Source organism: Haliotis rufescens, unplaced genomic scaffold (assembly GCF_023055435.1).
Source record: "Haliotis rufescens isolate VD_foot unplaced genomic scaffold, xgHalRufe1.0.p SCAF_14, whole genome shotgun sequence".
NCBI lineage: Eukaryota > Metazoa > Mollusca > Gastropoda > Lepetellida > Haliotidae > Haliotis > Haliotis rufescens.
Window position 1 is genome coordinate 7,301,118 of NW_025963824.1, and position 27,059 is coordinate 7,328,176.

General features: G+C 42.7%; 2 protein-coding genes, 1 long non-coding RNA gene and 1 pseudogene across 3 annotated transcripts; 3 read left to right on the top strand and 1 right to left on the bottom strand.

The window, feature by feature from the left end:
- The first annotated feature begins 878 nt into the window (after positions 1–878).
- On the top strand, positions 879–1,814 carry LOC125379313. Its single transcript, XM_048395594.1, has one exon. It carries the CDS (start codon positions 879–881, stop codon positions 1,812–1,814), a length of 936 nt encoding a protein of 311 aa, XP_048251551.1.
- A 3,949-nt stretch (positions 1,815–5,763) lies between these two features.
- Positions 5,764–6,207, top strand: LOC125379314. Its single transcript, XM_048395595.1, has one exon. It carries the CDS (start codon positions 5,764–5,766, stop codon positions 6,205–6,207), a length of 444 nt encoding a protein of 147 aa, XP_048251552.1.
- Positions 6,208–15,530: 9,323 nt separating this feature from the next.
- Positions 15,531–20,037, bottom strand: LOC124112900. The gene is made up of 2 exons (XR_007220699.1): positions 17,364–20,037; positions 15,531–16,805 (listed from the first exon to the last, which is right to left on the bottom strand). It is a non-coding gene; the product is annotated as an uncharacterized LOC124112900 (long non-coding RNA).
- Positions 20,038–23,188: 3,151 nt separating this feature from the next.
- LOC125379315 lies at positions 23,189–26,767 on the top strand (annotated as a pseudogene).
- Positions 26,768–27,059: the final 292 nt, after the last annotated feature.

The following is a 27,059-nucleotide window of genomic DNA, read 5'->3' on the forward strand; positions in this document are numbered from 1 at the left end:
GGGAACACATTCCAAATTTGTGTGTGGTGCAACTAGGATGTGGACGATGCATCAGTGAAGTGAGCAAGAACTTGTGCGAACACTGTCCATGGAGAGAAGAAGGGTCCCACCCGTGAGATCGTGTTTCGAGGCCCCACCACGCGACATGATGTGTGTGTGTGGTTGACCACGTTGTCTGAAATACCCAAGAAGAAGCCCAACCCAGAGGAAGAGGAGGGCAGCACATGCAAGGGGACAACACCCCACCTGGGGAAAAAAAGAAAACGGGATGGCGCCCCCTCAAGAAAGTACGCTTCCAAACGACATGCATCACCCCAGCAGGAGGCGGAGGAGGTGGAAGAGGCCATGGAAGTGGAGAAAGCAAAGAACAAGAACACCCCCTGCCATACAGTCCCGAAGGAGGATCGCATTTATGTGATGGCCCATAATGCACGATCCTATGATTTACACTTAGTCCTGAAGGGTCTGTCCCCCCTCCTGGTGACACTCCCCACCAAGATTCGACATGGCCAACAAATTTTGCAGATGACCCTTGGACGGTTGTGTTTCGAAGACAGCTTAAATTTCATCCCTTACCCCCTGAAAGCCTTTCCCAAGAGCTTTGGGCTGAAAGAAATGAAGAAAGGGTACTTTCCACACTTTTTCAATACGAGAGTCAACCAGACCTACAGAGGTCCCTATCCACCAGCCGTCACGTACGATCCAGATGGCATGTCTCCCGCGGAACGCACAGCCTTCCTCCAGTGGCATACCCAAAAAGTGCAAGAAGGAGCCTTGTTGACTTACAAGGAGAACTTTTAGCCTACTGCCAGAGCGATGTGGACATTTTGAGACGGGGATGCGCCGACTTCCGACAGAACGCCATCCACTCGGTGGGCATGGATCCCTTTGTGGAAGTGATGACAGCTGCAGCGTTCACCATAAAATCCTTCCGAAAACACGACCTGAAACCCAATACCATCGCCATTCTTCCACCTCAAGGCTACCAACCCAAGAGAAACTATTCCCAGGCCTGTATGTACTGGCTCCACTATCTGATGGAAACGGATCCCCATCTGCACCTCCAGCACGCCAGGAATGGCGGTGAAAAAGAGTTCACGTGTGGAGGGGGTCAACAACGGTACACCGTGGATGGCTACGATCCAGCGACAGGCACCCTCTACAAATTCCTGGGCTGTTTCTGGCATGGGTGCCAGGTCTGTCACAAGACCCAACGTGGAGAAGCGCATCCCGTCCTGGGCTCGTCGTTGGGAGCCCGTTACACCGACACCCACTACCGCTTGAGTCTCTTGAGTCAACACCCTGAGGTGAAACGAATCGTCACCCTGTGGGAGGACGAGTTTACGAAAATGCAACGGGAGGACTCCGCTCTGCGTGCTTTCTTGCAGGGACCCCACTGTAGTCACGTCCCTGGGCTGCTCAACCCTTGCGACGCCTTCTATGGAGGACGCACCAATGCCACGTTATTATGCTACGAAGCCCAAGAAGGTGAAACCATCAAGTACATCGATATTTGTTCCCTTTATCCCTACATTTGTAAGACCGGAGCGTTTCCCACGGGACACCCGACCCTTCTCCATCAACCCCCTGTGGACACGTTGTTTGAACTGAAAGGCCTGATCCAATGCCGTGTCCTACCCCCGAAACGACTCTACCATCCGCTACTGCCTTACAGATCGGGTGGCAAACTGCTCTGTCCTTTGTGCCGCACGTGTGCCGATACCCGGTCAGACTCCCCCTGCCAGCACACGGAGAGGTCATGGGTTGGGGACGTACGCCACCGTAGAACTCCAGGAAGCCGTGAAGAAGTATGACTGAAGTGCTTCAGATCTACGACGTTTGGCATTTTGACACCTTTGCACAGCATGACCCCGACACCCAGCAAGTGGGACTCTTTGACACTTACATCGATCGACATTTCAAGGAGAAGCTCGAAGCCAGCGGATACCCCGAAGGATGTACGGATCACGACGCTTACGAAACCAACGTCATCTCAACTTTGACACCATGAAAGGACTGATACTGGGACAACGGCCTGGGAAAGAGGAGGAGAAAATCAGTTTGGATTACCCTCATCAGATCATTCGAAAAGGACCTCGGCACGAAAACGCACTCGTGACCCAACCCACCCGAAAAGACTATCGTACCGTGTACGACAAGCGACGTCTCGTCTACGACGAAACCACAGGGCTACCTGTAGACACGCTCCCCTTTGGGTACAGAGACGACTTTCTACAAATTTTTTCATGACAGCGGATCGAAACTGAATCGACATGGACCCCTTACAGAAAAAAACGGATCGAAATCTGACCAATCCGAAGCCTGGGTTGTCGACCAATCAGAGGCCGTGTTCGAGCCAGGGTGGCCTCTGATTGGTCGAACCTGAGGTTGTGCTTTCTCTCTCACGCTACAAGCCTAACCCTATGGAAAAGAAACACAAGGGTCGGTCCAGTTTGGAAAACCAAGGTGAAAGTCAGACACCGGAACGGGCCAATCAGAAAGCAGGACCTCCGTGGCTTTTAATACGACCGATGCTCTCCGATCATCACTTTTCACTGAACGGACCAAACAACAACATTGTCCCTCTGATTGATGTTCCTCACGTTGTGTTGGTTGTTGGCGTTTTATCTGGAAGAAACACGTGTTTGGAGAGAGTACCATCAAGTGTTGACACACCTCCGTGAAGACTTGGAAAGAAACAACAACAACAACAACGAACAGAACATCCGGACAACATCATGTCAAAACGGTTGAATGACAAGACACGAAGCGACATGAGTGGCCAAGGAAGCAGTGGAGATGGGAACGGGGACATGACTGCTGAACTGTGGGGTGAAGTGTACGACTTGCTGTGTTTAAAGATGAAGACCGACGACGCGTACGCCAAGTTACGTGCGAAGGGTGACAACCTGATGTGCGAACAGATACGTTCAAAGATGAGGAAGCTGACTGAACCAGAGAAAGGCACATCGAAGAAGACGATAAAGAAGATCCAGAAGAAAAAGACGAGCAAACCCACAGCCGTGGTGACCCCCACAGCAGCTGCAACACCCACCACCACCACCACCACCACCACAGCAGCCACAGCAACCATTGCTGCAGCGACAACAGACATCGAAACGATGGGGACATCCTTTTTGAAACCTGTCACACCTGCAACGCCTGCAAAAAGACGATCATGGAAGAAATTATCTCTGAAGATCTCTCCTCAAGAACAACTGTAAGTACCCTGCTCTTCTTTGTCTCAGTCATTCTTGATGTGATTCATATTCATGACCTATTCCTATCATAAATGGACTCTGTCCTATGATTGACAGGACCCCTGATGTCAGTTCAGCCCAGTCCGTGCTAGAACAGTGGTGGGAACAAACCCCTCGGGAGCCCACCTATTCACCGAATGCCCCTGTGACGATGGCGACGGGTGACCTCGATGATCATGAAGCGCTCAAGCTGGGCACTATCCCTTCCATTGATCTGGACACGCTCCCCCTGCTTGAGGCTTCTTGGTCACCAGCATCCCCGGAAGAGGTTCATGTCTACTCCTCAGGTACGCCCATGGTTTGGGACGATGATGATGATGACAACGTTGACCTGGATCCTTATGGAGAAGCTCAACTCACTCCCCTACAACGGGAATGTCGTGTTTGCCGACACAACAACATGTTAAGATACATCAGTTGCAACAGCGGGTAAGTGATGTGTCATGTCTGTGGTCTGGAGCTCATAGACTGTACTTGTATGTTGACCTATGACAAGTATGATGACATGCCTATCGCATCTGAGGATCACATCTTATGGTGATCCTCCTCTTCACTCGAAGAACTTTGTCAACACGTCAGCTGCAACCGTGATCAAGTGATGTGTCATGTCTGTTTCAGGGAGGCCATAGACTGTACGTGTTGAACGGATGGACCTCTCACAGGTTTGAGGGAGGACCACCTCTTATGGGCTTGAAGATGGAAGAGCTTGAAGATGGAAGAGGAAAACGTTGTCGCGTTATTGTTGTTGTTGTTGTGGTTGTTGTAGGGACATGCAAAGCACTCCCTCCTCCATTGACTTTTCGTATTTCCATTGTATCGGGTTGTGATTGGTTTTTCATGATTAAACAGCGATTGATTGAACTGACTCTTTGTGTCTTGATTGATCTCAACTCCGATAGAGTACCGAACCGAGGGTAGAGGTTGAGTTGAGATGTCGTTGACGTCGTCTGTCCGTCTGTCTGTCTGTCTGTCTGTCTGTCTGTGCCTCTGTCATGTCAGTGCACACCAAAGTGAAGAAGAGAAAGATAAAAGAGAAAGGCCATGCTTGAAAGATCAGCTGCCTGGTGCCAGTCATTCCAGGACGCATCCATCCCCACACCCCTCCCCGTGTGCCATGTCATGTCATGGATCATGTCATGGATCATGCCGTGTGTCCGTCAACCCCAAAACAGGATGACGTCACGTGATGAGGTGGAGGAGGTGGAGGAGGTGGAAGCTAAGGTCATGACCTTCCGTTGAAGGGAGTAGGGTGGAGAGTTTCTTAAAAGCAGGCGAACCCTCAGACCTTCTTTCAGTGAAGTCACCGTCATCATGGAGCAAAGACGTTCTATGAATACCATGTCATCCTCCCGAGATGTCGTCACCGATTCCGAGTGGGTGTCTGAAAAGGCGAGAGAACAAGAAGCGAGAAAACGTCCACTCTTGATGGACGACACACTCTTGATGGACGACACGTGGCGACTCGGTGACATTCTGGAGAGACCTTTTCCTTCTTACACCTTGTGTCATCCTTCTCATCCCCACTATGATTCATTTCAAGAACGTCTGAGGTCTTTTCAAACGTGGCCTCAACAGATGACCCAGACCCCTTATGACATGGCCATGGCTGGCTATTTCTATCCAGGACGAGGTGACCGTGTGACCTGTTATTGCTGCGGTGTGACACTCCGCCAATGGGAAGCCACAGCCCACCCTGGAAAGAACATCTGAAGCACGCCAAAGTCCCCTGCGAATACTTGTGCGTGTTTTGTCCTGATGGAGAAGTGAACGAAATATACAGACGTTTGGTGTCCCAAGAAGCACGGAAACGAAAAGTTGAGTGTCTTGTTCACCCCAAGTGACAAAGTTTGTTTTTTTTTCAAAGTGGTCAGACGTTCCTACCCTCGTGGTCACCCCTCGTGTTCACAAAATCACAGGGATGTCCCCCCTCATCCTGTGACTTTTGTTTTGTGGTGTTGGTTCATGTGATCAGGGGGATTAAAATTGTTTTAAAAACTCATAGTCGTGTTATGTTGTCTGTAGGATGAAGAAAAAACAAAACAGGATCAAAATGCACACCCCGATAAAAAAAAACGGATCGAAATCGGACCAATCCGAAGCCTGGGTTGTCGACCAATCAGAGACCGCGCTCGGACCAAGCGGGGCTCTGATTGGCTGAACCGGGGTTGTGCTTTCTCTCCCATGGTAAAATCCATTTCCTATGGAAAAGAAACACAGGGGTCGGTCCGTTTTGGAAAACCGAGGTGCAGGCCGGGCCCCGGAACGAACCAATCGGGGGTGCTGCCTGGGGAACCAATCAGGAAGCAGGGTGTCAGTGGCTCTCCTATAAAAACAAAACAAGAGCGAAGCCACTCACACACACACTGCATTCTATGAAACCCATCATGCCAGCTCGATACAGTTGTATGAAGTGCCAGACCGACAATCACAGTTACCTGTACTGCCTGAAGTGACATGCCTCGAGTGTCACGATCAAGGTCACCGTCACTATGTCTGTCCGAAGATGAACAGTCAAGAGAAGCAGAACCTGGGCCCCTGTTACAACTGTCAAGTCATGGGTCATTTCGCTGCAGATTGCCCAGAACCCAGTCGAAAGAAGACACCCCAACGCCCCTGTTACAACTGTCAAGTCGTGGGTCATTTCGCTGCAGATTGCCCAGAACCTAGTCGAAAGAAAACGTTAGCAACACCGTCCACGTCGACACCCGTGGCATCCGTGGCACCCGTGACACCCGTGACACAAGTGCTTCATCTCATCGAGGACATGCATGCCGATGTCCTCGACCTAAAAGAATGCCTCACACAACTCCGTGTAGGCATCACACCTCGTCTAGAGAAAAGAAAACGGAACAGGAGCCCCTCACGAAAACACGCTTCAAAGCGCCGACGACACCTTCCGTCCGAGGATGAGATGGAAGTAGAGGATGAAGAAGAGAGATCATCTTAACAAAGTGACTAACGCATGGGTCATGCTGCCCCCACTGTTTTTACCAGTTTCCCATCGTTTGCAGTTTTTCCAGTGTTCCAGTGTTCCAGTGTTCCTGTCGTTTCCTGTCGTTTCCAGTTTCCAGTTTCCAGTTTGTTATCCAACGGCCCTTTTCAGGGCCACCCATCTCTCCCGAAAGACAGCTTTTCCTCCTTTGCTTTGACGACCCTCTAACCCCCACGCCTCCTCCTTCCCTCCCTCCCTTCACCACCACCTGCACCACGTCTATTTTTAGAACAACACTGTCGATCTTGTTCACCTTGTACGTGCGCTTCTCGGGGTTTTCCCCCTCCTCCCCGGACACGGAAGCGACGACATCTTGCATGCGCACGCCACCGGAAACGGATGCGACGCCATCTTGCATGCGCGCGCCACCGGAAACGGAAGTGACGCCATCTTGGAGGCGCGCGCAGGTACCCATCCTGCACTGCGCGCATGCGCAGGTCACGTGACCGGAAACGGATTTGCCGCCATCTTGGTACCAGAAATCTGAGCGGTTACTGCATCGCTGTAGACAACTACTGGGAGCCCATATGATGACAGACTTTCGTAGGGTCTCAGCAGGGTCAGGTCTTGCATACAACTTGTGTTCGTGGTATACTCTCGCCGTTAGTTCTGGTTTCTTTTGTATCATCCACGATGTCCATGCTATCTTTGTTGTGTTGTCTAGTTGAGTCTGCATCAGCATTTGTCTTAGGTAAGTGTTTGTATTCCTCCAGTAGCCTGTGAGGAGTTGTTTGGGGAAGTTGTCTGGTGAATTTATCTCTTCTTCCCTCTCTTTTCTTTTCATGGCTTGGGTCAGCACTGTGGGCGGAAACAAATGACACATTAGACGATAAATCGTCTAAGTAAGGAGTCAGATTCATATCATTGTTTTGGACTTTTTGAGCTCCCCGGACACAACAGGGGGTTCATGTTTGGTTGGTACGTTTTCTGCTTTTAGTGTTAGTGGTGTTGGCATTTCTAACCATCCTAAATCATCGTCGCTTGACCAACGATTGTATTCATCTTGCATGCTTTTTTCTAGTTTTTCATTCATGTGTTCGGTATGTGCTTTGAATAAGTAGTGCCACAAGTGTGGGTTCAGTCCTTTTGAAACATTTTTGAGAAATGGTGCAGTTTTTGTCTTATGTGTTCGCATCCTTACTTCGAATGCTTTTCTATGAGCAGGGAAGTATTTGGTGAGTGAAGTATTTGACGTGATAAGCACTGGTGTTCTTTTTAGCAGTATATCAGGCCGACATTTCTGCCTAACCATGGTGTTCGCCCCTTCTAGAATTAGTTTTGCTTCTTCTAATAGGCTTTCATCTGCTAAACATGGTTCCTCTATGAGTATGACCTTTCTATCTATGGTGTCTTGCCAGACCAAGTTGCTGGACCCTTGCATCTTTACCTCACCGTAAAAACGGACTATTGGTATGATGGACCTTGCTATTAGGGATTTCCCACTGTTTGGGTTCCCTAATAGCATAAAGGTGTTCAATTTGTTTTCTGTTTTGTTTAGTACTTTTTGTAAGTGTCCTAGGAATTCTTCTTTGTCCCACCCGTTATGGTCTACCATCTTGTCGAAGATTTTTATCAACGTTTCTGTTGTTTCGTACAGAGTTGTATTTTATGTACTCTTCAAGTAATTGATCAAAATTCAGTGTTTGTGTTCTTTGGCACTCCAAAGCGAGCGCTATTTGCAATTATCTGAATTAATATGTCCGCTTTTGTCGTGAATATTTTTTTCTTTGTACAGTGTTAGTATTTCGCCTGGTTGTTTTACGTTGTGTGCTTTGATCAGGTCTATGAGGAATTTGAGATTGTTTGCGTTTTTGTTTGTTTGTCTGTTACTAGTATGTGAGAGATCAAAATCTTCCTCAACCGGTGCGGTTTCGTCTAGTTTGTTTCGTGGGTTCTCTTTGAGGAATTTTTCCCAGAATTGTGTAGTATCTGTTGTGATTTTTCGTGGTGCTTTTTGTACGTATTTTGCCCAGCCTTTTGGGACTCTCATTTTTTCTACATTAGGCTGCATTTGTTCTGGATAATTTGGTTTCACATGTTTCAGAATTTTTATCCATTGGTAGTTTTTACTCAGGTGGTATTGTGATTTGGTTGCTATTCCTACATGTATATGGTCTACCCCGTTCCATGGTTTGTTTATCTCTGTGTTGTCTTTTTCCCTTGCCTCCTTTGGATGGTCTACTATTTCTTGTAGTATTCTGTCATTTTAAATTTCTCGAAAGGTTGTAAGGTCTGGATAACAATAGCCCAATAAAGATATTGAATTGACTCCTTACCTGTCAGATGTCCTTTGATGTCTTTGTCCATTCCCACGTCGACGTTTGGTTTGAGTTTTTTTCTTGCTGGTTGCCCGAAGCCCATATCTTTAAAGTCCGACATAGTTGATTCAAGATTGTGTAGTCCTGGATTGAGTATCCTGATCCAATTGCAAGCAACGTAATTGTGGAAGTGAGGAGGATGACGGTTGCTGCTAACTTTAACCTCCTTTTATGGTCCATGTTACGTCATAGCACGCGCTATACGTCATCTTTAAACGCGCTCGGGAAGGTGCGGTTGGGATACCGAGTGGGTGTCTGAAAAAAGGCGGGAGAAGAAGAGAGAAAACGCATACTCTTTATTGACGACACATGGCGACTCAGTGACATTCTGGAGGGACTTTTTCCTTCTTACACCTTGTGTCATCCTTCTCATCCTAACTATGATTCATTTCAAGAACGTCTGAGGTCTTTTCAAAGGTGGCCTCAACAGATGACCCAGACCCCTTATGACATGGCCATGGCTGGCTATTTCTATCCATGACGAGGTGACCGTGTTATCTGTTATTGCTGCGGTGTGACACTCTGCCAATGGGAAGCCACAGACAAACCCTGGAAAGAACATCTGAAGCACGCCAAAGTCCCCTGCAACTACTTGTGTGTGTTTTGTCCTGATGAAGAAGTGAACGAAAAATACAAACGTTTGGTGTCCCAAGAAGCACTGAAGAGAAGAGTCGAGTGTCTTGTTCACCCCAAGTGGCAATGTTTCTTTTCTTTTTTCAAAGTGTACAGACATTCATACTCTCATGGTCACCCTCGTGGTCACCCCTCGTGTTCACAAAAAATCACAGGGACGCCCCTATTTCTGTGACTTTTGTTTTGTTGTGTTGGTTCATGTGAGCGGGGGATTAAAAAAGAAGAAGAGTTGAACCAATAGTAGTGTTATGTTGTCTGTAGGATGAAGAAAAAACAAACCGGATCGAAATGCACACCCTGATAAAAACCAGAACGAAATCTGACCAATCAGAGGCTTGGGTTTTCGGCCAATCACAGGCCGTGCTCGGGTCATGCTGGACTCTGAATGGTAGAACCGGGGGTTGTGCTTTCTCTCCCATGGTAAAAACCGAGGTGCAGACCAGGCACCGGAACGAACCAATCGGGGGCGCTGCCTGGGGGACCAATCAGGAAGCAGGGTGTCAGTGGCTCTCCTATAAAAAACAAAGCAAAAAAAGAAGCCACTCACACACTGCATTCTATGAAACCAACCATGCCACCTCGATACGGTTGTATGAAGTGCCAGACCGACAGTCACACCTGTTACCTGTACTGCCCTGAAGTGACATGTACCGAGTGCCACGCTCAAGGTCACTTTTACTATGTCTGTCCGAAGATAGGCAATCAAGATAAGTCTTACCTGCACTTCTGTTAAAACTGTCAAGTCATAGGTCATTTCGCTGCAGATTGCCAAGAACCCAATCGAAAGAAAACATCAGCAGTCCCGTCCACGTCGACACCCGTGACACCCGTGACACCAGTGCTTCATCTCATAGAAGCCATGCATGTCGATGTCCTCGACCTAAAAGAATGCATCACACAACTCCGTGTGGGCATCACACCTCGTCTAGAGAAAAGATAACAGGACAGAAGCCTCTCAAGAAAACACTCTTCAAAGCGCCGACGACACCTTCAGTCCGAGGATGAGATGGAGGTAGAGGATGAAGAAGATAGATCATCTGAACAAAGTTTCCCATCGTTTCCAGTTTTTCCAGTGTTCCACTGTTCCTATCGTTTCCTGCCGTTTCCAGTTTCCAGTTTGTTTTCCAACGGCCCTTTTCAGGGCTACCCATCTCTACCGAAAGAACGCTTTCATACTTTGCTTTGTCGACCCTCAAACCCAAACAAAGAACCCGCCTCCTCCTCCCTCCACCACCACCACCCACTTACTCACCCACTCACCAACCACCACCACGTCTATTTTTAGAACAACAAAAGACCGCTTTTACGACCGCTTCTCTGGGTTTTTTCCCTTCCCTCCTCCTCCCCCGGAAACGGATGCAACGTCCTCTTGGAGGTTCGCGCGCCACCGGAAACGGATGCGACGCCCTCTTGGAGGTGCGCACGGCACCGGAAACGGATGCGACGCCATCTTGGAGGCACACGCCACCGGAAACGGATGCGACGCGCTTTTGGAGGCACACGCCACCGGAAACGGATGCGACTCCATCTTGGATGCGCATGCGACCGGAAACGGATGCGACGCCATCTTTGAGGCGCACGCAGGGCCCACAATGCCCTGTGCTCATGCGCAGGTTACATGACCGAAAGTGACATCACAGAGGTCACGTGATCCTCTAGACCAATAAGAAGCCAGGAGCGGTACCAGAGTACTGCTACCAACTACTACCCCAGTTCGACCAATCAAAGCCCAGCATGGTCCGAGCGCGGCCTCTGATTGGTCCACAACCTAGGCTTCTGATTGGTCAGATTTCGATCCTTTTCTTTAGGGTAGTCATGTTTTTAGGTAGACGGTCGTCTGAATTCATGGGCAGACATGAACGTGATGTGCGAATGCTTACGTGGTGTACGTTGTGTCTCCCCATGCAAATCGTGGTGTCATGTGTGTGTCTTCAAACAGACGTTTATCAATATGATTATTCTTATTATTTATACCGAGGTGTTGTCGACCCGTGAAGATTCCGGGGTAGAATAAGTCTTCAGCAACCCATGCTTGCCGTAAAAGGTGACAATGCTTGTCGTACGAGGCTCATGATATCAATCACTGGATTGTCCAGTCCAGACACGACTATTTACAGATCGCCGTCATGCAGCTCGAATGTTTCTGAGTACGGCGTTAAACAACAAACAAATACTAATTATAAGCCCATGATTGGATATTACATCTGGGATCTGATGCAGCGGAACAATGATTTATCTATTGCCATGTCCGGAAAAAAATGTTTCTAGAATTAATGATACAACAGGGATGACCTCGACTGATTATATTGTATAGATATCCACTGGATAGGCGTTTGAAGCGATTCGGTGAGATCAGCTGATCGTTCAATCCCAGGTCGCTTTGTTGACGTTTTGCAATCGGTACTGAAGGTGTTGCCCTTGATGTAAGAATATGAAAATTAAGTAGATTTTGTATACGTTCCTATATCTATGTTGTAGCATCGCCGAGCAGGCTACATCATATGCATGCATTTCCGTATGTACAACGGTGAGGTGATACGGCACGCGAAATGTGAAGCTCGCATGCAACGTTGCCCGTAGCCTCAATGTTGTGAATATTGACAGCAACACATGTAGGCCTAAGTATTTGTCAACTGTGAGAGTAACAGGCACTGTAAAATTACGTCATCAACTAGATATCATGATTCAATGGAAATCACTGAAATCTGTTTTGATATTTAAGGGTTAATTGGTGCGTGTTGTATACAAGGATTTTATGTATATGAATGATAGCTGTTTGTTGCCAAATACTACCATGATTATATTTCAATATGATCAATGAAAGATATATATAATATTTTGGACTTTTTTTAATTTATCAAAGTAAAAAAAATAATTTCAGACACAGAGGACCCTATATATTAGTTAAAATACATATTCAAGAGTATTTGTACCAACTACAATTTTTATAAAATAAAACAATATATTCATACTAATTGCCAATCTCTATAATTAACTGATAATGTTGATTGTATTAAAAATACAGTGTCTACATCTAGTTTGCATTGACACCAAAAGATATCTGCATTGCACAAGGACTCTTATTAGGTTATCTAATATCTTGGCACACTTGTGCATGTGTACTTATATTTGATTACACATGCATGACTTTTTAGCTGTCATCTGTTTCTGAACTAAATGTTATGCTAATAAATAAAAATAAGTAACATAAAAAAGGACTCTGGTATTCTTTCAGGTTTGGAGAATCAATCAATTCATTGTGAAAACATTTTTTTATTTCTTACATAAGTTACTTTGATCTTGATAAGATTAAAATAGATCCAAATTAAATTGAGGAGATTAAATTATGCAGTGTTAGTCATTTCAGCCAGTCTGTCTAAAATCCGGTCCCATTTTTCAGGCAATAATAAATGAATGAAAATTTAAGAAAAAATATACCTTACCTGAGTGAATCAGTCAATATGCATATTGACTGAAATTTTCAGTCAAAAACCTATTGGGCCTTATTATGGACACTGTAACATATGTAAGTATAATCTGTTATATGCAAAAACAAATAACATAAATATATCCATTTATCTACATGAATTGACTGTGGGGTTCAATTTGCATTTATTTAACCATCAGAAGATTTGATGATAAACTTTCATATTCATATTTTCATATAAAATTCATATTTGCTATATGATAATACTATCTACAAAATATACTTTATACTGCAGATGTCTTGAAGTACTGTTGAATGAAAATCAGGATACTTAGATACAGCAGGATAGTGTGTGGGTTTGTATGGGAAATAATTTGTCAACATTAAAATAAATGTTATGTTACTAAAACAAGATCTATTTATGCATCATACACCTTTTGGGGGGTAGTCAGTATGATTTGTTGTTTGTTGGGACACATCTCTGTAATTAACTACTATTTTAAGAGTATGAGTATCATAATTCTGTAAGAAATGATGGATCAATGAATTAACACCTGTGATGACTTAGAGCACTTAATGGTGGGACACATGTTATGAGGGGCAGAATAATATGGGTAAATCTCTTATTTCAATGTATGATGACTAGTATGTATATTGCAACTGAGTAACTGAGTGCTTAATAGATGCATGGTTGATGTTCATTGGGCCTATTTCTAAAAAAATAATATAAATTTAAATATTCAGATGCAACTTTAATTTTGATATAAAAAGTAACATTAAAAATCAGTTGTATTATTTTGAACGTTATTTCTTCTTAAACTATTTGTAAGGCACGGATGTATACTTATTATATAGATCAGTGGTAAAGGCCTGTCAAAGATGTCTGTGTGCTGCAAATGTAGGCGTATCTTCAATTTTATTTCATTTAAGTCCATGGTAGTATTTGTTGAGATTTGAATGCTTGAATTGTGGGAAATAACACAAAAGCTGATAGATAAAATGAGTCAGCATTATTTCATCGATGCAATCTGTTAGCCCAGACTGACAGAATTCCTCGCTGTTTTCTGACGTAGAAAATACCGTGGCAATATACCATTTTTCATGACGTTTTTTCCCTTCTATATTCCAAAGTGACAATTCGTCTTGTAGTTGAAGACTCAACAAATGTTGATATTATAAACTAATAATCACTACAAAATATGTGCTAGTTAAAAATATTCAGTTGTAAACGACCGTTTTTGAACGAAGGTGCAACAGGATAACTCTTTAGCTTGGCTCCGTCTTTACATGTCAGTAGTTGTCGCATTGATCCGGGAAGCGACAGTTTGGACTGTCGCTTATATCATTTCAAAAGGAGAGTTATTGCCCTTTGGAACAAAAGGATCGCCCATTATTGACAGAGATTGGTAGTGGCAGTGTCCTCGATGGGGTTGAAGTAGTGTAAAAGTAATGTCCCCCTTAGAGGGTAAAGAGAAGTCCATGTAATTTCAAAACATATCTATATCTACCATTGTCTTAAACGTAAAATATTTGTCATTTTTATTTTCGGCTTAAATTAAACACAATTGTCAGCGGCTGAGGGATAGTGTACCGTAAATCCCAACGGTCCCTCGGATAGTGGCCTATCTTTGGCTGCTGGCGACTTATGGCCCGTTTTCATAGTGTATTGTTATGTATAGTGACGTATTTTTATGGTTCGAAGCTAGTTTTAAATATCGATCTGTGATAAGTCTAGTTATTTTACTGTCCGTTGTTGGCAGGTTTCAAAGTCTATATGTATTTATTATGCATAACTTTTGAAAGTAACAATATGCCTGAAATTTTGCCGATGTGACTTTTAATTTTCACTCACTCACACAACATTACACAAGACAACATATCGAAAAGTTAGTTGCATCCTTTCAAAAACCAAATCAGATATACTCCAAATATATAAGTCTTGGACAAAATATTTTTATTTTCGGTACTAACTTCATATACGATGACCAATTACTTTGGCCCTGCTTTGTGTTAGCGTTGGAATCTGTGTCCTACATATCCCTTCATAAGGATATAACATTGTGTTTTGTTAGACTAGATGACATTTCATTTGGAACAGATAACGACGGTCACCTTTCCATTGAAAGGGTGGGTACGAAAGTATTACTCTATACAGTAACTACGGTTATAACGAACTAAAAAGGACCACTAATTTTAGTTCGTTATAACCGTAGTTCGTTATAGGCACATAAACACCCTATACACAGCAAATCGACGGGACCCGAAAACAGTTGCTTATAACGAACTACGGTTATAACGAACTAAAATTAATGGCCCCTTTGAGTTCGTCATAACCGCAGTTTACTGAATACAGAATATATACAGCAAATGACCACGACCAAGAAATAGTTCGTCAGTCAGTTCGGTATGAGCGTGTTCGTCATAAACGTAGTTTACTGTAGATTAAACAAGTCCTTGAACTAATTATAGATGGACACATATTTAAAGTCGAACATTTTCCCATGAACTCAAACCCATTGGTAATCTGATATAGCAACTCTGTATAAAGCAAAATGGCATCACGTGTATTATTAATATAACTTTAATATAAGTAAAAACTGCATATTACTTACTAAAACAACTTTTTTGTTTTTTGATAGTTCTATTTTCATTCACTGACAGAGAGCCTCCGTGGTCTAGTGGTAGAGCGTCCGCCCGGAGAGTAGAAGGTCCGGTGTTCGATGCCCGACAGCGTCATACCAAAAGATGTTAGAAGACGGTACTTGTTGTCGGCCTGGTCGGCTCGGAGTCTGAGTGGGGTATTCATGTTAAACTGCGGCATGGTATCTCAGTGTTCTAGCTCAATAAATCGGCATCAGTCCGGACTAGTACAAGAAGACACACACAGACAGACTCCTGGGTGAACTGAACTGAACTTTATTTACGCTCAGGCCGCTATCAGCGGTATCAGAGGTACAAACTTATTTCAACAACATAACACATTTACATAAACATATGGAATAGATTAAAAAAAAACATCTTTGCCAACGATGCATGTATATTGATACAGATTCACTCGGGTATCAATATATGTTCAATTTAATCAGAGGGAGAGTTACTTGATAGGTTTAAACAATGACATGGCGATTTAACAGAATATGGACATTTTCTCAAAGTCTCTAAGCGTTAATTATTGAAAAGTAAATTCATTTAATGAATATTGGGTTTGAAGTAGTTGAATCTGTGTAGAAAATGTTTTCTTTCGTTTTCTAAAGATGGACAAATATACAAATAATGGAATTCATTACCTCTGTCAGATAATTTACAAAGTGGGCATTTCCTTTTGGATAAAGGTATTATTCTCGCAGTTTCATGAGGAAGATTATGGTTACAAGGAGAGCTTAGTGGTTAAAGCCTTCGCTCGTCACGCCGAAGACCCGGGTTCGATTCTCGAATTGGGTACAATGTGTAAAGCCCATTGGTGGTGTCCCCTGCCTTGGTATTGCTAAAAGCGGCGTAAAACGTCACTCAATCACTGGTTACACGTTCTAAACTGAAGTAAGACTCGCCAAACGTTTTCCTGCAGTACGTTCAAATGATATTAATCATGGGTGTATGCTTTGTTTGGCCCTGGTGTTTAATTCAATGTCACAACTGAAAACGATCGTTTGGACCTTCATCGAAAGGGGCGGTCGGGTAGCTAAGTGGTTAAAGCATTCGCTACTCACGCCGAAGACACGGTTTCGATTCCCCTCGTTGGTACTATGTGTGAAGCTCATTTCGGGTGTCCCCCGCCGTGATATGGCTGGAATATTGCTAAAAGCGGGGTAAAACCATACTCACTCACCTTCATTGAAGACTAACACCAATGTGGAGCCAAGTCTCACTGCGAGTGTTTTTGTTCGCGTTCTAAGCTTATGATCGATTATTAAGGTGCTGCAACATGTTGGCGTATTATTTGGTGAATATTTCAAATCACATCTCACACACAAAGCTTTTATGTTTATAACAGACTAGGTCGTTCCAATCAGAATAATTGTACATTATGTACATTTGTACACAGTCCTCTGGGGGAAAGAGGTTTTGTTTAAAGCTCGGCTCCCCCTTCCTCCAGGGTGTGTACGTCGCGACGGAACCGTCAGTCCACCTGTAGACGTTGGACCTGGTCGTGTCCCGCAGTCCAATCCAGGGCTCCCCTGAAACACCACCAGGAGGAGGGAGAGTGAGACTGAGGTGTGTGTGTGAGAGACAGTATGGGAGAGTGTGCTTACCAGGAGGTTATGACTGAAGATGGATGTGACTGACGGGAGGGGCTGACTGACAGGAAGGGTGTGCCTGACGAGTGGGTGTGACTGACCGATAGGTGTGGCAGGGGCTGACTGATTGGTTTCTGTAACTGACGAGAGGGTGTGACTGACATATAGATGTAACTGACGAGAGGGTGTGACTGACATATAGATGTGACTGACGAGAGGGTGTGACTGACATATAGATGTGACTGACGAGAGGGTGTGACTGACATATAGATGTAACTGACGAGAGAGTGTGACTGACATATAGATGTGACTGACGAGAGGGTGTGACTGACAGTTGTGACTGAAGGCAAGGTGTGTCTTATTGGTGACGAGATGGTGTGACTGACAGATAGTTGTGTCTGAAGGCAAGGTGTGTCAAGGGGTGACGAGAGGGTGTGACTGACGAAAGGGCGTGACTGACGAGTGGATGACATTATCGGAAAGTACAGCGTCACTTACTGCACTCGTTAGTTTTGGTGTGGTAAAACAAGCCTCTGACGATGTCCAATTTCTCCGCAGTGTCTGTCTTGACCAGTGTGGCGCCGTCAGACCTGCACATCTGTAGGGCTTGGTCCCACGTACGTCGTACATTGTATCTCTTCAGATGCATCTCGCCCCCCTCAACTGGGAAAGTCGTGTATCCCATCAGTTCAGCTGAATGAAGAAGATGAGACCTGGCCAAATGATTGCAAGTTAAGGCATGTTGGCCATATTTAGAGGCTTAACGATCGTTCGAAATATGAATGGGTCGAATTTGTAACCTTGTTCTTTTTAGTTATGTGTTTGACCCCGACAACTGTTGTACAATGTCATGAACATTACAACCTCTCTTCTGAGTTTGACCCCGTTGGTACCGACGAAAATGTTAACACATCGCTCACCTTTCATCCTGTCCCTGCTCGGATTATGTGGACTCTCTAAATCAACACTCACCTTCGATGCTCTACCTGCTCTATCCGACGGGCTATACAACACAACCTTCATCTTTGATTCTATCCCTTCTTAGATCCAATGACCACTCCCACACAACCCTCACCTTTGATTCTGCCCCTTCGTAGATCCCAAGGCCACTCCAACACAACCCTCACCTTTGATTCTATCCCTTCTTAGATCCCATGGACACTCCAACACAACCCTCACCTTTGATTCTATCCCTTCGTAGATCCCATGAACACTCCAACACAACCCTCACCTTTGATTCTGCCTCTTCTTAGATCCCATGGATACTCCAACACAACCCTCACCTTTGTTTCTGTCCCTTCGTAGATCCCACGGACTCTCCAACACAACCCTCACCTTTGTTTCTGTCCCTTCTTAGATCCCACGGACTCTCCAACACAACCCTCACCTTTGTTTCTGTCCCTTCTTAGATCCCACGGACTCGCCAACACAACCCTTACCTTTCTTTCTGTCCCTTCTTAGATCCCACGGACACTCCAACATAACCCTCACCTTTCATTCTATGCCATCGTAAATTCCATGGACACTCCAACACAACCCTCACCTCACTTTCCAGAAAAGAAAGGAAACAACACAGAAAAGAAGAATCCAAGGCACTTAAACATATTAAGATGCCTTCAACATTGACAGTCCCTCTGGAGGTTCAAAACCCCTTTAAACCTCTTGATATGGAGGTCACTCCATCGCTGCCATTACAGCGAAGAGGACCTTCTCCCCGCTCACGATCTCCAATTATACCCCCATGAGCACCTCTCCCAATTTAATATAATGGAATTGTAGAGGACTTCGGAACAATTTTACTGATCTTCAGCTCTTAATTCAAGATTTTAAACCATCTGCATTTTGTTTACAAGAAACTTTCCTCAAAACTACTGATAAATTTGATTTAAGACAGTATGATTCTTACCATAGCTTTTCCCTTCCGGGTGATAAAGCAACTTGAGGATCTTCTGTGCTGGTGAGGCAGGGCCTCATTCACAGTCCTGTTCCTCTCAATACTACTCTTTTTAATGATGATTCTAACACGTATCTTCATCCTGCAACTGGACCATACTCTTGTCTGGACTTGTCAGTTGTAAATTCTAATTTATTTAATGAATTTGAATGGTCAGTCCACGATGACCTCTGTGGAAGTGACCATTTTCCTACCATTTTAAAATCTGTTACACCATCTGATGTTCCTCCGTCATCACGATAGAATTTTACTAAAGCCAACTTGGCGTTTTATGAAGTCCTTTGTTCTTACAAACTAAAACCTGAAGTTTTTATTGATGTTCCCGACTCTATACAAATGTTCTCTGATGAACTTACTAAAATAGCTGATGAATGTATTCCGAAGTCCTCCTCAAATCCTCACATACGTAAACCATGGTTCAACAATGATTGCTAAAAAGCTAGAAAGGCACGGAAAAAAGCTGAAAAATATTTCATTTGCCATCCAATGATCCATAACCTCAAAAAATTCAAAATTGTAAATGCTAACACCGGCGCACTTTCAAACAAACCAAATGCCAATCTTGACGCCTATGTCCAACGTATGGAACATTACTCAGAAAATGAAGGGTCAGGGCACTCAATACACCATCTCAAAGATGGGGATCAATTGTTAACTGATAAATCAGATATTGCAAATAAACTTCGTGAAACTCTGGCTCAACATTCTTCCTCGTCTAATTATGTCCCTCAATTTCAAAAATAAAAAAAGCTGCAGGAAAAGAAACCTTTAAATTTTAATTCAGATAACGGGGAAGATTACAATTAAGTCTTTTCCATTCATGAGCTCCATACTTCACTTGGGCAGGCTCATGACACTGCTGCAGAGTCTGATAATATACAGTATCAACTCTTAAAACATTTACCGCCATCCTGTTTAGAAACCCTTTTGATAATATTTGATAAAATCTGGACGTCAGGAGAATTTCCTTCTTCATGGCGTGAAGCTATCATTGTTCCCATACATAAACCTGGACGTGATCATACTGATCCTTCCAATTATCGACCCATTTCATTGACTAGCTGCGTTTGCAAAACCATGGAACGCATGGTCAATAATAGATTAACTTGGTACTTAGAATCCAATAAATAATCACAAATATTCAATGTGGATTCCGTAAAAAATCGCAGTACCATTGACCATTTAGTTTGATCGGAGTCATTCGTTAAGAATGCCATTATAAATAAACAACATGCAGTGTCTACCTTTTTTCGATCTAGAAAAAGCATATGACACTACATGGAAGTACGGTATTTTAAAAGATTTTCATGATTTTGGATTGCGAGGCCGTTTGCCTCAATTTATATCCAAGTTTTTAACTGACAGGCAATTTCAAGTCCCCGTGGGTTCTACCCTGTCTGATCATTATAATCAGGATCAGGGTGTCCCACAGGACAGTATTTTGTCTGTCACTTTGTTTAGTATTAAATCAACAGTTTAGCAAAGGTTTTAAACGATTAAATTGATGGATCGTTGTTTGTGGATGACTTTAATGTTTCTTGCCGTGGTAGGAACATGCATACGATTGAGAGGCAAATGAAATTGTGTTTAAATAACATCCAAAAATGGTGTTTAGAAAATGGCTTTTAATTTTCCAAATCTAAAACTAACTGTATTCATTTTTGCAGAAAAATATAAATCTCACAAAGACCCAGAACTAATATAAGATAACACCCCCATTAAAGTTGTAAAAGAAGCGAAATTTTTGGGTATAATTTTCGATCATCATTAAACCTTTTTACCACATATAAAATACTCAAAGAATAAATGTCTGAAAGCCCTAGATTTGTTAAAAGTTGTCTCTAATTCCAAGTGGGGAGGGGATCAGAAAACCCTCCTCCAACTACAGGGCACTTATCCGCTCCAAACTAGATTATGGCTCCATCATTTATGGTGGAGCCTGTAAAAGCAATTTAAAAATTCTAGATCCTATTCACCATCAAGGCCTGAGGCTTTGCCTTGGAACCTTCCGAAATTCACTGATACAAAGTCTGTATGTGAAGGCTGTTGAGCCGTTGTCCCGGTATAAACTCTCCCCCATACAAATTCTCCCCCGGCGAATCTGTTCTGAAATAAAATCTCCCCCGGGTGGATATATTTCGCGCCCCCCTCAGTATAAAGTCTCCCCCTTGATTATACGTAAAAAAACTGTCAAAATATCCACGCGCGCGTCCAGCTCAAACTGTCTGTTATACTCTGATTTAAGATCTAAAATATATTCCTTGATACAGGCTAAGATTTGAAATGGTATCAGTGTAATATCAGTGGCTAGAATATCATGGTGCAACCAGGTTTCTGTTAAACGTACAACATCATAACTATCTAATTCAGCACTGATTAAATCTACTTTGTCTTTAAGACTGCATACGTTTAGATGTATAATCTTTAAATCTGGACTATGCAAAGTTCCTGGATTCGGATGGATATCACCGCAGCAGAAGAGAAAAAGTAAAACTAACAATGATAATCGGAAATTATATAAGCAAAGTAACCCAAAATATAGAAATGTGTATCATCTTCCCGAAATGATTTAGCATGTAGAAAAGATTAAAAAAACACCCACCGCCAGCCTGTATTGAACAACATCAACCAGCATCGTCAAAGCAAAGTGTACATGTAATTGTCACAATCGGGCCGGCGGTGAATCTTAATGAAGAACACCTTGTTAAAAATACACACTGAAACTGATTTGCATAACGGATGACCACACCATATTGCAAAATATCAAAACAGTAAAAATGATACAGTATAACCTCATGCTGAAGAGATAACAAGAACAACACAGAGAAGTAAAATAGCACGTCATATAGAAATGAGATAAAGTAATCTTAGAAGGGATTCATACGTTATATACAACTTATTATATATACAAAATATTATTATGAAAAACGAAAGGAAATGTGAGACCCCCACCCCCTCCCACACCCGAAAAGAAATATACCCCGCAAAATCAATAAAAATAAAAATCAAGAAATAAAAAACCCAAACCCACACACACACAAGTATCTAAATGTATATTTAGATAAATATATAACCAAGAAAAAATAAAGGAGAGAAAAAAATAAATAAAACAATACATAGACAAATAAACATTAAAAGCTAGAGGTATATGAAAAGCCAATGTGTAATGCTAAAGCACGAAGACACGATAAACTGTGCCAACATTACAATGTTCCCCGATATGCATGCTTTACCTGGGTTACATACGGGTGATCTAAGTTTTGTTGTTGTCTGTATACATTTTTTTGATATACCAGTTTGAGTCTACATGTGAACACAATCGATGGTTGAAATGTTAGACTAAGAACAAAACATGAACTAATTCTCAAGAAGTCTGATGTATAAAGTTACCTTCATCTTTGATTGACTGATGTATTTTCAATCTTTATTCAGCACTGAAGAGGCCACAGGCCTATAGTACGAAGTATTAAGTTTATGAAGAATCAGCATTGATTTTGACTCCATAAACTGTCATAAAGTATTCACAAAGTATCAGGGGTCATTTCAACATGCAAAATGATTGACATAGTCCTTTATAGAGCGAGGATTGGGCTGTTTTCCCACCCGATTGACTGATATTACAACATTCACATGGTTTAGAATGGGACAATGAATGGTAAAGCATGCAAATTACACTAATACGCGATATTTCATAAGAATATATCATATCTCAATTAAAATATAAAACCAATATTTATGAGTCAGCACTCGCCATTTTGATATAAGACTTTATCACTGTATCCAATTCCAAAATTTGAGATACAAACTTTCGGACAGTTCAGTTCAAAATTCTTCAACCTTTAATACATCACAAGATTTGTAGCTAGACGACTGGAATCTACAGTCTTGACTGTGTGTTTTCTTTGATGAGAATGTTATTCACCTACCTTAGCGTGTAGGGGTGTGATGTCCTGGGCAGGAAATGACAGTGTTTTGACTACTCGTCTTTCATAAATTAACGTGTTAGGCATCCCTAATTAACCTTTACTAATTCATGTTAACACAGGATGTTTTCTGGAAGTGGACAATCGCGAATGTCATAGGGCTGAGATGACACGTGTTAATAACTGTCCTAGAACTTCTAAAGTTACAAAATATTCTTTATATCTAACGACTAGTATTATATCTACCTATATACCACCACTTTTTTGTCTCATATTGCGGTAGTTAAAGAAAACACAGTGCTCAAAGTGAAGCCCTTTTCACTCCACATTCTCAACATCGTCTGTATCAGAAGTGTTTGGCTTGTCTATAGATGTAAACACATTTGAGTAAACATCTATGCGTTTAAAGGTGATTTTGACAATCTCTGCCGAAAATTGTATCAACAATGATTTCGCAAAAATCTCAAACTGGGCCCGAAAATGGCAAGTAGGTTTCAATCCCGATAAGACCAAACCTATAACATTCAGTCGCAAAGTCAATTCTGGTTTTAGACCAAATTTATACATGGAGAGTACTGTTATTGAAGAAGTACAAAGTCACAAACATTTAGGAATTACACTTCAATCTGATTGTTCATTTAAAATACATATTAACAAAATTATTAGAAAAATCAGTCCAATGATCAACTGCCTAAGGAGCTTTAAATACAGACTAACAAGAAATACGCTTGAAACTAAGTACACATCTTTTATCCTAACAAACTTCGACTACTGCTGTCATATTTGGGACAACTGTACAAACGAACAGTCATTGTTACTCGAGAATTTACATTTGGACGCATTGAGAACTATTTGTGGGGCGGTTCGGGGTACCAGTCATGTTAAAATTTATAACGAAACAAACTTTCAGTCCTTAAAGAACGACGACACCGCTTCAAATTGATTACATTTTACAAAATGAAAAACAGTATTTCACCTGTATATCTCAACGATCTCATTCCAAGTCCAGTCTCTGATAATAGCAATTTTAACATTAGAAATAGATCTAACATACAAACAATCAAATATAGAACCCAGACCTATGCTAAATCATTTCTTCCAGATACGATTAACCTGTGGAACACTCTACCCAATGAAGTTACTAATTGTTGCTCATTAAAAGAATTCAAATCCTTAATTAATCGTTCTGATACAATTATAAATAATTTTGACTTAAAATACGGTCATAGATCATGTCAGATTGTCCACTGTCGCCTTAGGCTCGGCTGCAGTGACCTAAATGCTGATAAGTTTAGACGACATGAATCAGACATATCAGACTGCACTTGTGGGTATCACTTTGAAGACGCAATTGACTTTTTTTATACCTGTCAAAAATACGATAATATCAGAAACACTATGTATTTCTACACACATGGGTATGATTTAAAAACGATATTACATGGCAGTAGTTTAGTTAGCAGTTCTACAAACATGACTATTCTTAAATCAGTTCACGATTTTATTGTCAAAAGCAAAAGATTCGAGTAGCTTAATTTTATGCATGTAGTAATGGAAAACTGCTATATCTTATTTCACAGACACCACTTGTATTGGCTTCATATATTTCATTTGTGCATTTAGTATGTTTATGTTTAGCACCATCTTTCATATAATCTTATATATAACCATCTGTTGTAAAGTTATTACCTTGAGAGGTATTTACATAAGCAGGTTTTGCTTGTTTACCGATCCAGATTTTTTTTGAAATAAAAATATGTTTAAACCACTTTTAGGCAATGCCCTCAACTATTGAACTGCATGGCAAGTATTTATAAAACGACCGGGGGAGGAAATATTCTGGGGGGAGATTTTATTTCGTAGGGTGGGGGAGATTTTTTTTTGAGAGGGGCGGAACTGTACCGGTATAAATTCGCCGGGTGGAGATTTTATTCTGGGGGCGAATATATTTCTTGACACCGTCCCTTCATCAACGTCGCATTAAATTGTCTTTACAGTACATATCTAAACTATGTTCTTCGAAATCCAATCCAGCTTATGACTGTGTTTTTAATCCACTTTATGAAAATCTATACCAAAAGAAATCATCTCTCATTCCACCACTTGCAATAAGAATACAATCTCACATTTCTGCTGCGAAATTAGATCTTGAAAACATTGCCCCCACTCAGGTTTTCTCTTCTCCGCCCTGGCAGTTTGTGAAGCCAGAGGTGGACCTAACATTAACTAAACTGAAGAAATCTGACACAAACCAACTAACTTATCAACAACAATATAGTGAATTACGAAGCACATATGATACTTACAAATCTTTATCTACAGATGGATCCAAAGATGGTGACGCCAGTGACCGAAGGGATGATATAAATACAGCCGGGGTCCATGCAGGAAGCAAAGGCACTGTAAGTCCCCATGCCCCCTATTATGGTGATCTCCCTTTAGTTACTGACGATCTCTAGCCCATTTTTATACTGTGTTGTCAATTGATTCTTTCTTCTTTTAAATGTGCCTCAACTAGTTTCAAATCTAATCTGTGATATGCTAGTTATTGTACTGTCCTTCGATGACAGGTTTTTATAAAGTTTAAATAAATGTATTATTAATGTCTAACTTCTCGTCACGATATGGATGAAATATTGCCAATGTGACGTTAAATATTAACTCACTCACTCACTCACTCACCCAGGGACTCTCCAACATAACCCTCACCTTTGATTCTGTAATTCCTGGATCCCACAGACACTCCAACACAACCCTCACCTTTGATTCTGTAATTCGTGGATCCCACGGACTCTCCAACACAACCCTCACCTTTGATTCTATAATTCGTGGATCCCACGGACTCTCTGGGACAACACAACCCTCACCTTTGATTCTGTAATTCGTGGATCCCACGGACTCTCCAACACAACCCTCACCTTTGATTCTGTAATTCCTGGATCCCTGAGACTCTCCAACACAACCCTCACCTTTGATTCTGTAATTCGTGGATCCCACGGACTCTCCAACACAACCCTCACCTTTGATTCTGTAATTCCTGGATCCCACAGACACTCCAACACAACCCTCACCTTTGATTCTGTAATTCCTGGATCCCACGGACTCTCCAACACAACCCTCACCTTTGATTCTGTAATTCGTGGATCCCACGGACTCTCCAACACAAGCCTCACCTTTGATTCTGTAATTCGTGGATCCCACGGACTCTCCAACACAACCCTCACCTTTGATTCTATAATTCGTGGATCCAACAGACACTCCAACACAACCCTCACCTTTGATTCTGTAATTCGTGGATCCCACGGACTCTCCAACACAACCCTCACCTTTGATTCTGTAATTCGTGGTTCCCACAGACACTCCAACACAACCCTCACCTTTGATTCTGTAATTCGTGGATCCCACGGACTCTCCAACACAACCCTCACCTTTGATTCTGTAATTCGTGGATCCCACGGACTCTCCAACACAACCCTCACCTTTGATTCTGTAATTCGTGGATCCCACGGACTCTCCAACACAACCCTCACCTTTGATTCTGTAATTCCTGGATCCCACAGACACTCCAACACAACCCTCACCTTTGATTCTGTAATTCGTGGATCCCACGGACTCTCCAACACAACCCTCACCTTTGATTCTGTAATTCGTGGTTCCCACAGACACTCCAACACAACCCTCACCTTTGATTCTGTAATTCGTGGATCCCACAGACACTCCAACACAACCCTCACCTTTGAATCTGTAATTCGTGGATCCCACGGACACTCCGGTTTTTCATCATGAGCAAAGTGGCTTGAGTGAGTGAGTGAGTGAGTGAGTGAGTGAGTGAGTGAAGGAACTGCCTTCACACATCGTACCCATGTGGGGAATCGAACAGGATCTTCGGGTAACGGGCGAACACCTTAACCACCCCTACTAGAACTCTGAACCAGGCACACCGGTGTATTTCATCATGAGCAAAGTGGCTTGAGTGAGTGAGTGAGTCAGTATTGTTTTACGTCGCTTTTAGGAATATTCCAGCAATATCGCGGCGGAGGACACCAGAAATGGGCTTCACACAATGCACATATTTCGGGAATCGAACCGGGGTCTTCGGCGTGACGAGCGAACGTTTTAATCACAAGACTACCAGGTGGTTGGAAATAGCCATTCGAAATTATGTAACTTTTTATGTAAGTGCCGTATAATGAGATTATACTTACTTTTCGGAATTGCATATCTACGTGCATCATCTGAGACTCGGCCCACTGACACTGGACTCCCGTCTGTAACACCGAGGTGGCCGTACATGGTACAGTGGGAGGTGGTACGCTT

Excerpts from the sequence above, each read along its gene's own strand:
- LOC125379313 (XM_048395594.1), top strand. The coding sequence starts at position 879 with ATGGATCCCTTTGTGGAAGTGATGACAGCTGCAGCGTTCACCATAAAA.
- LOC125379314 (XM_048395595.1), top strand. The coding sequence starts at position 5,764 with ATGAACAGTCAAGAGAAGCAGAACCTGGGCCCCTGTTACAACTGTCAA.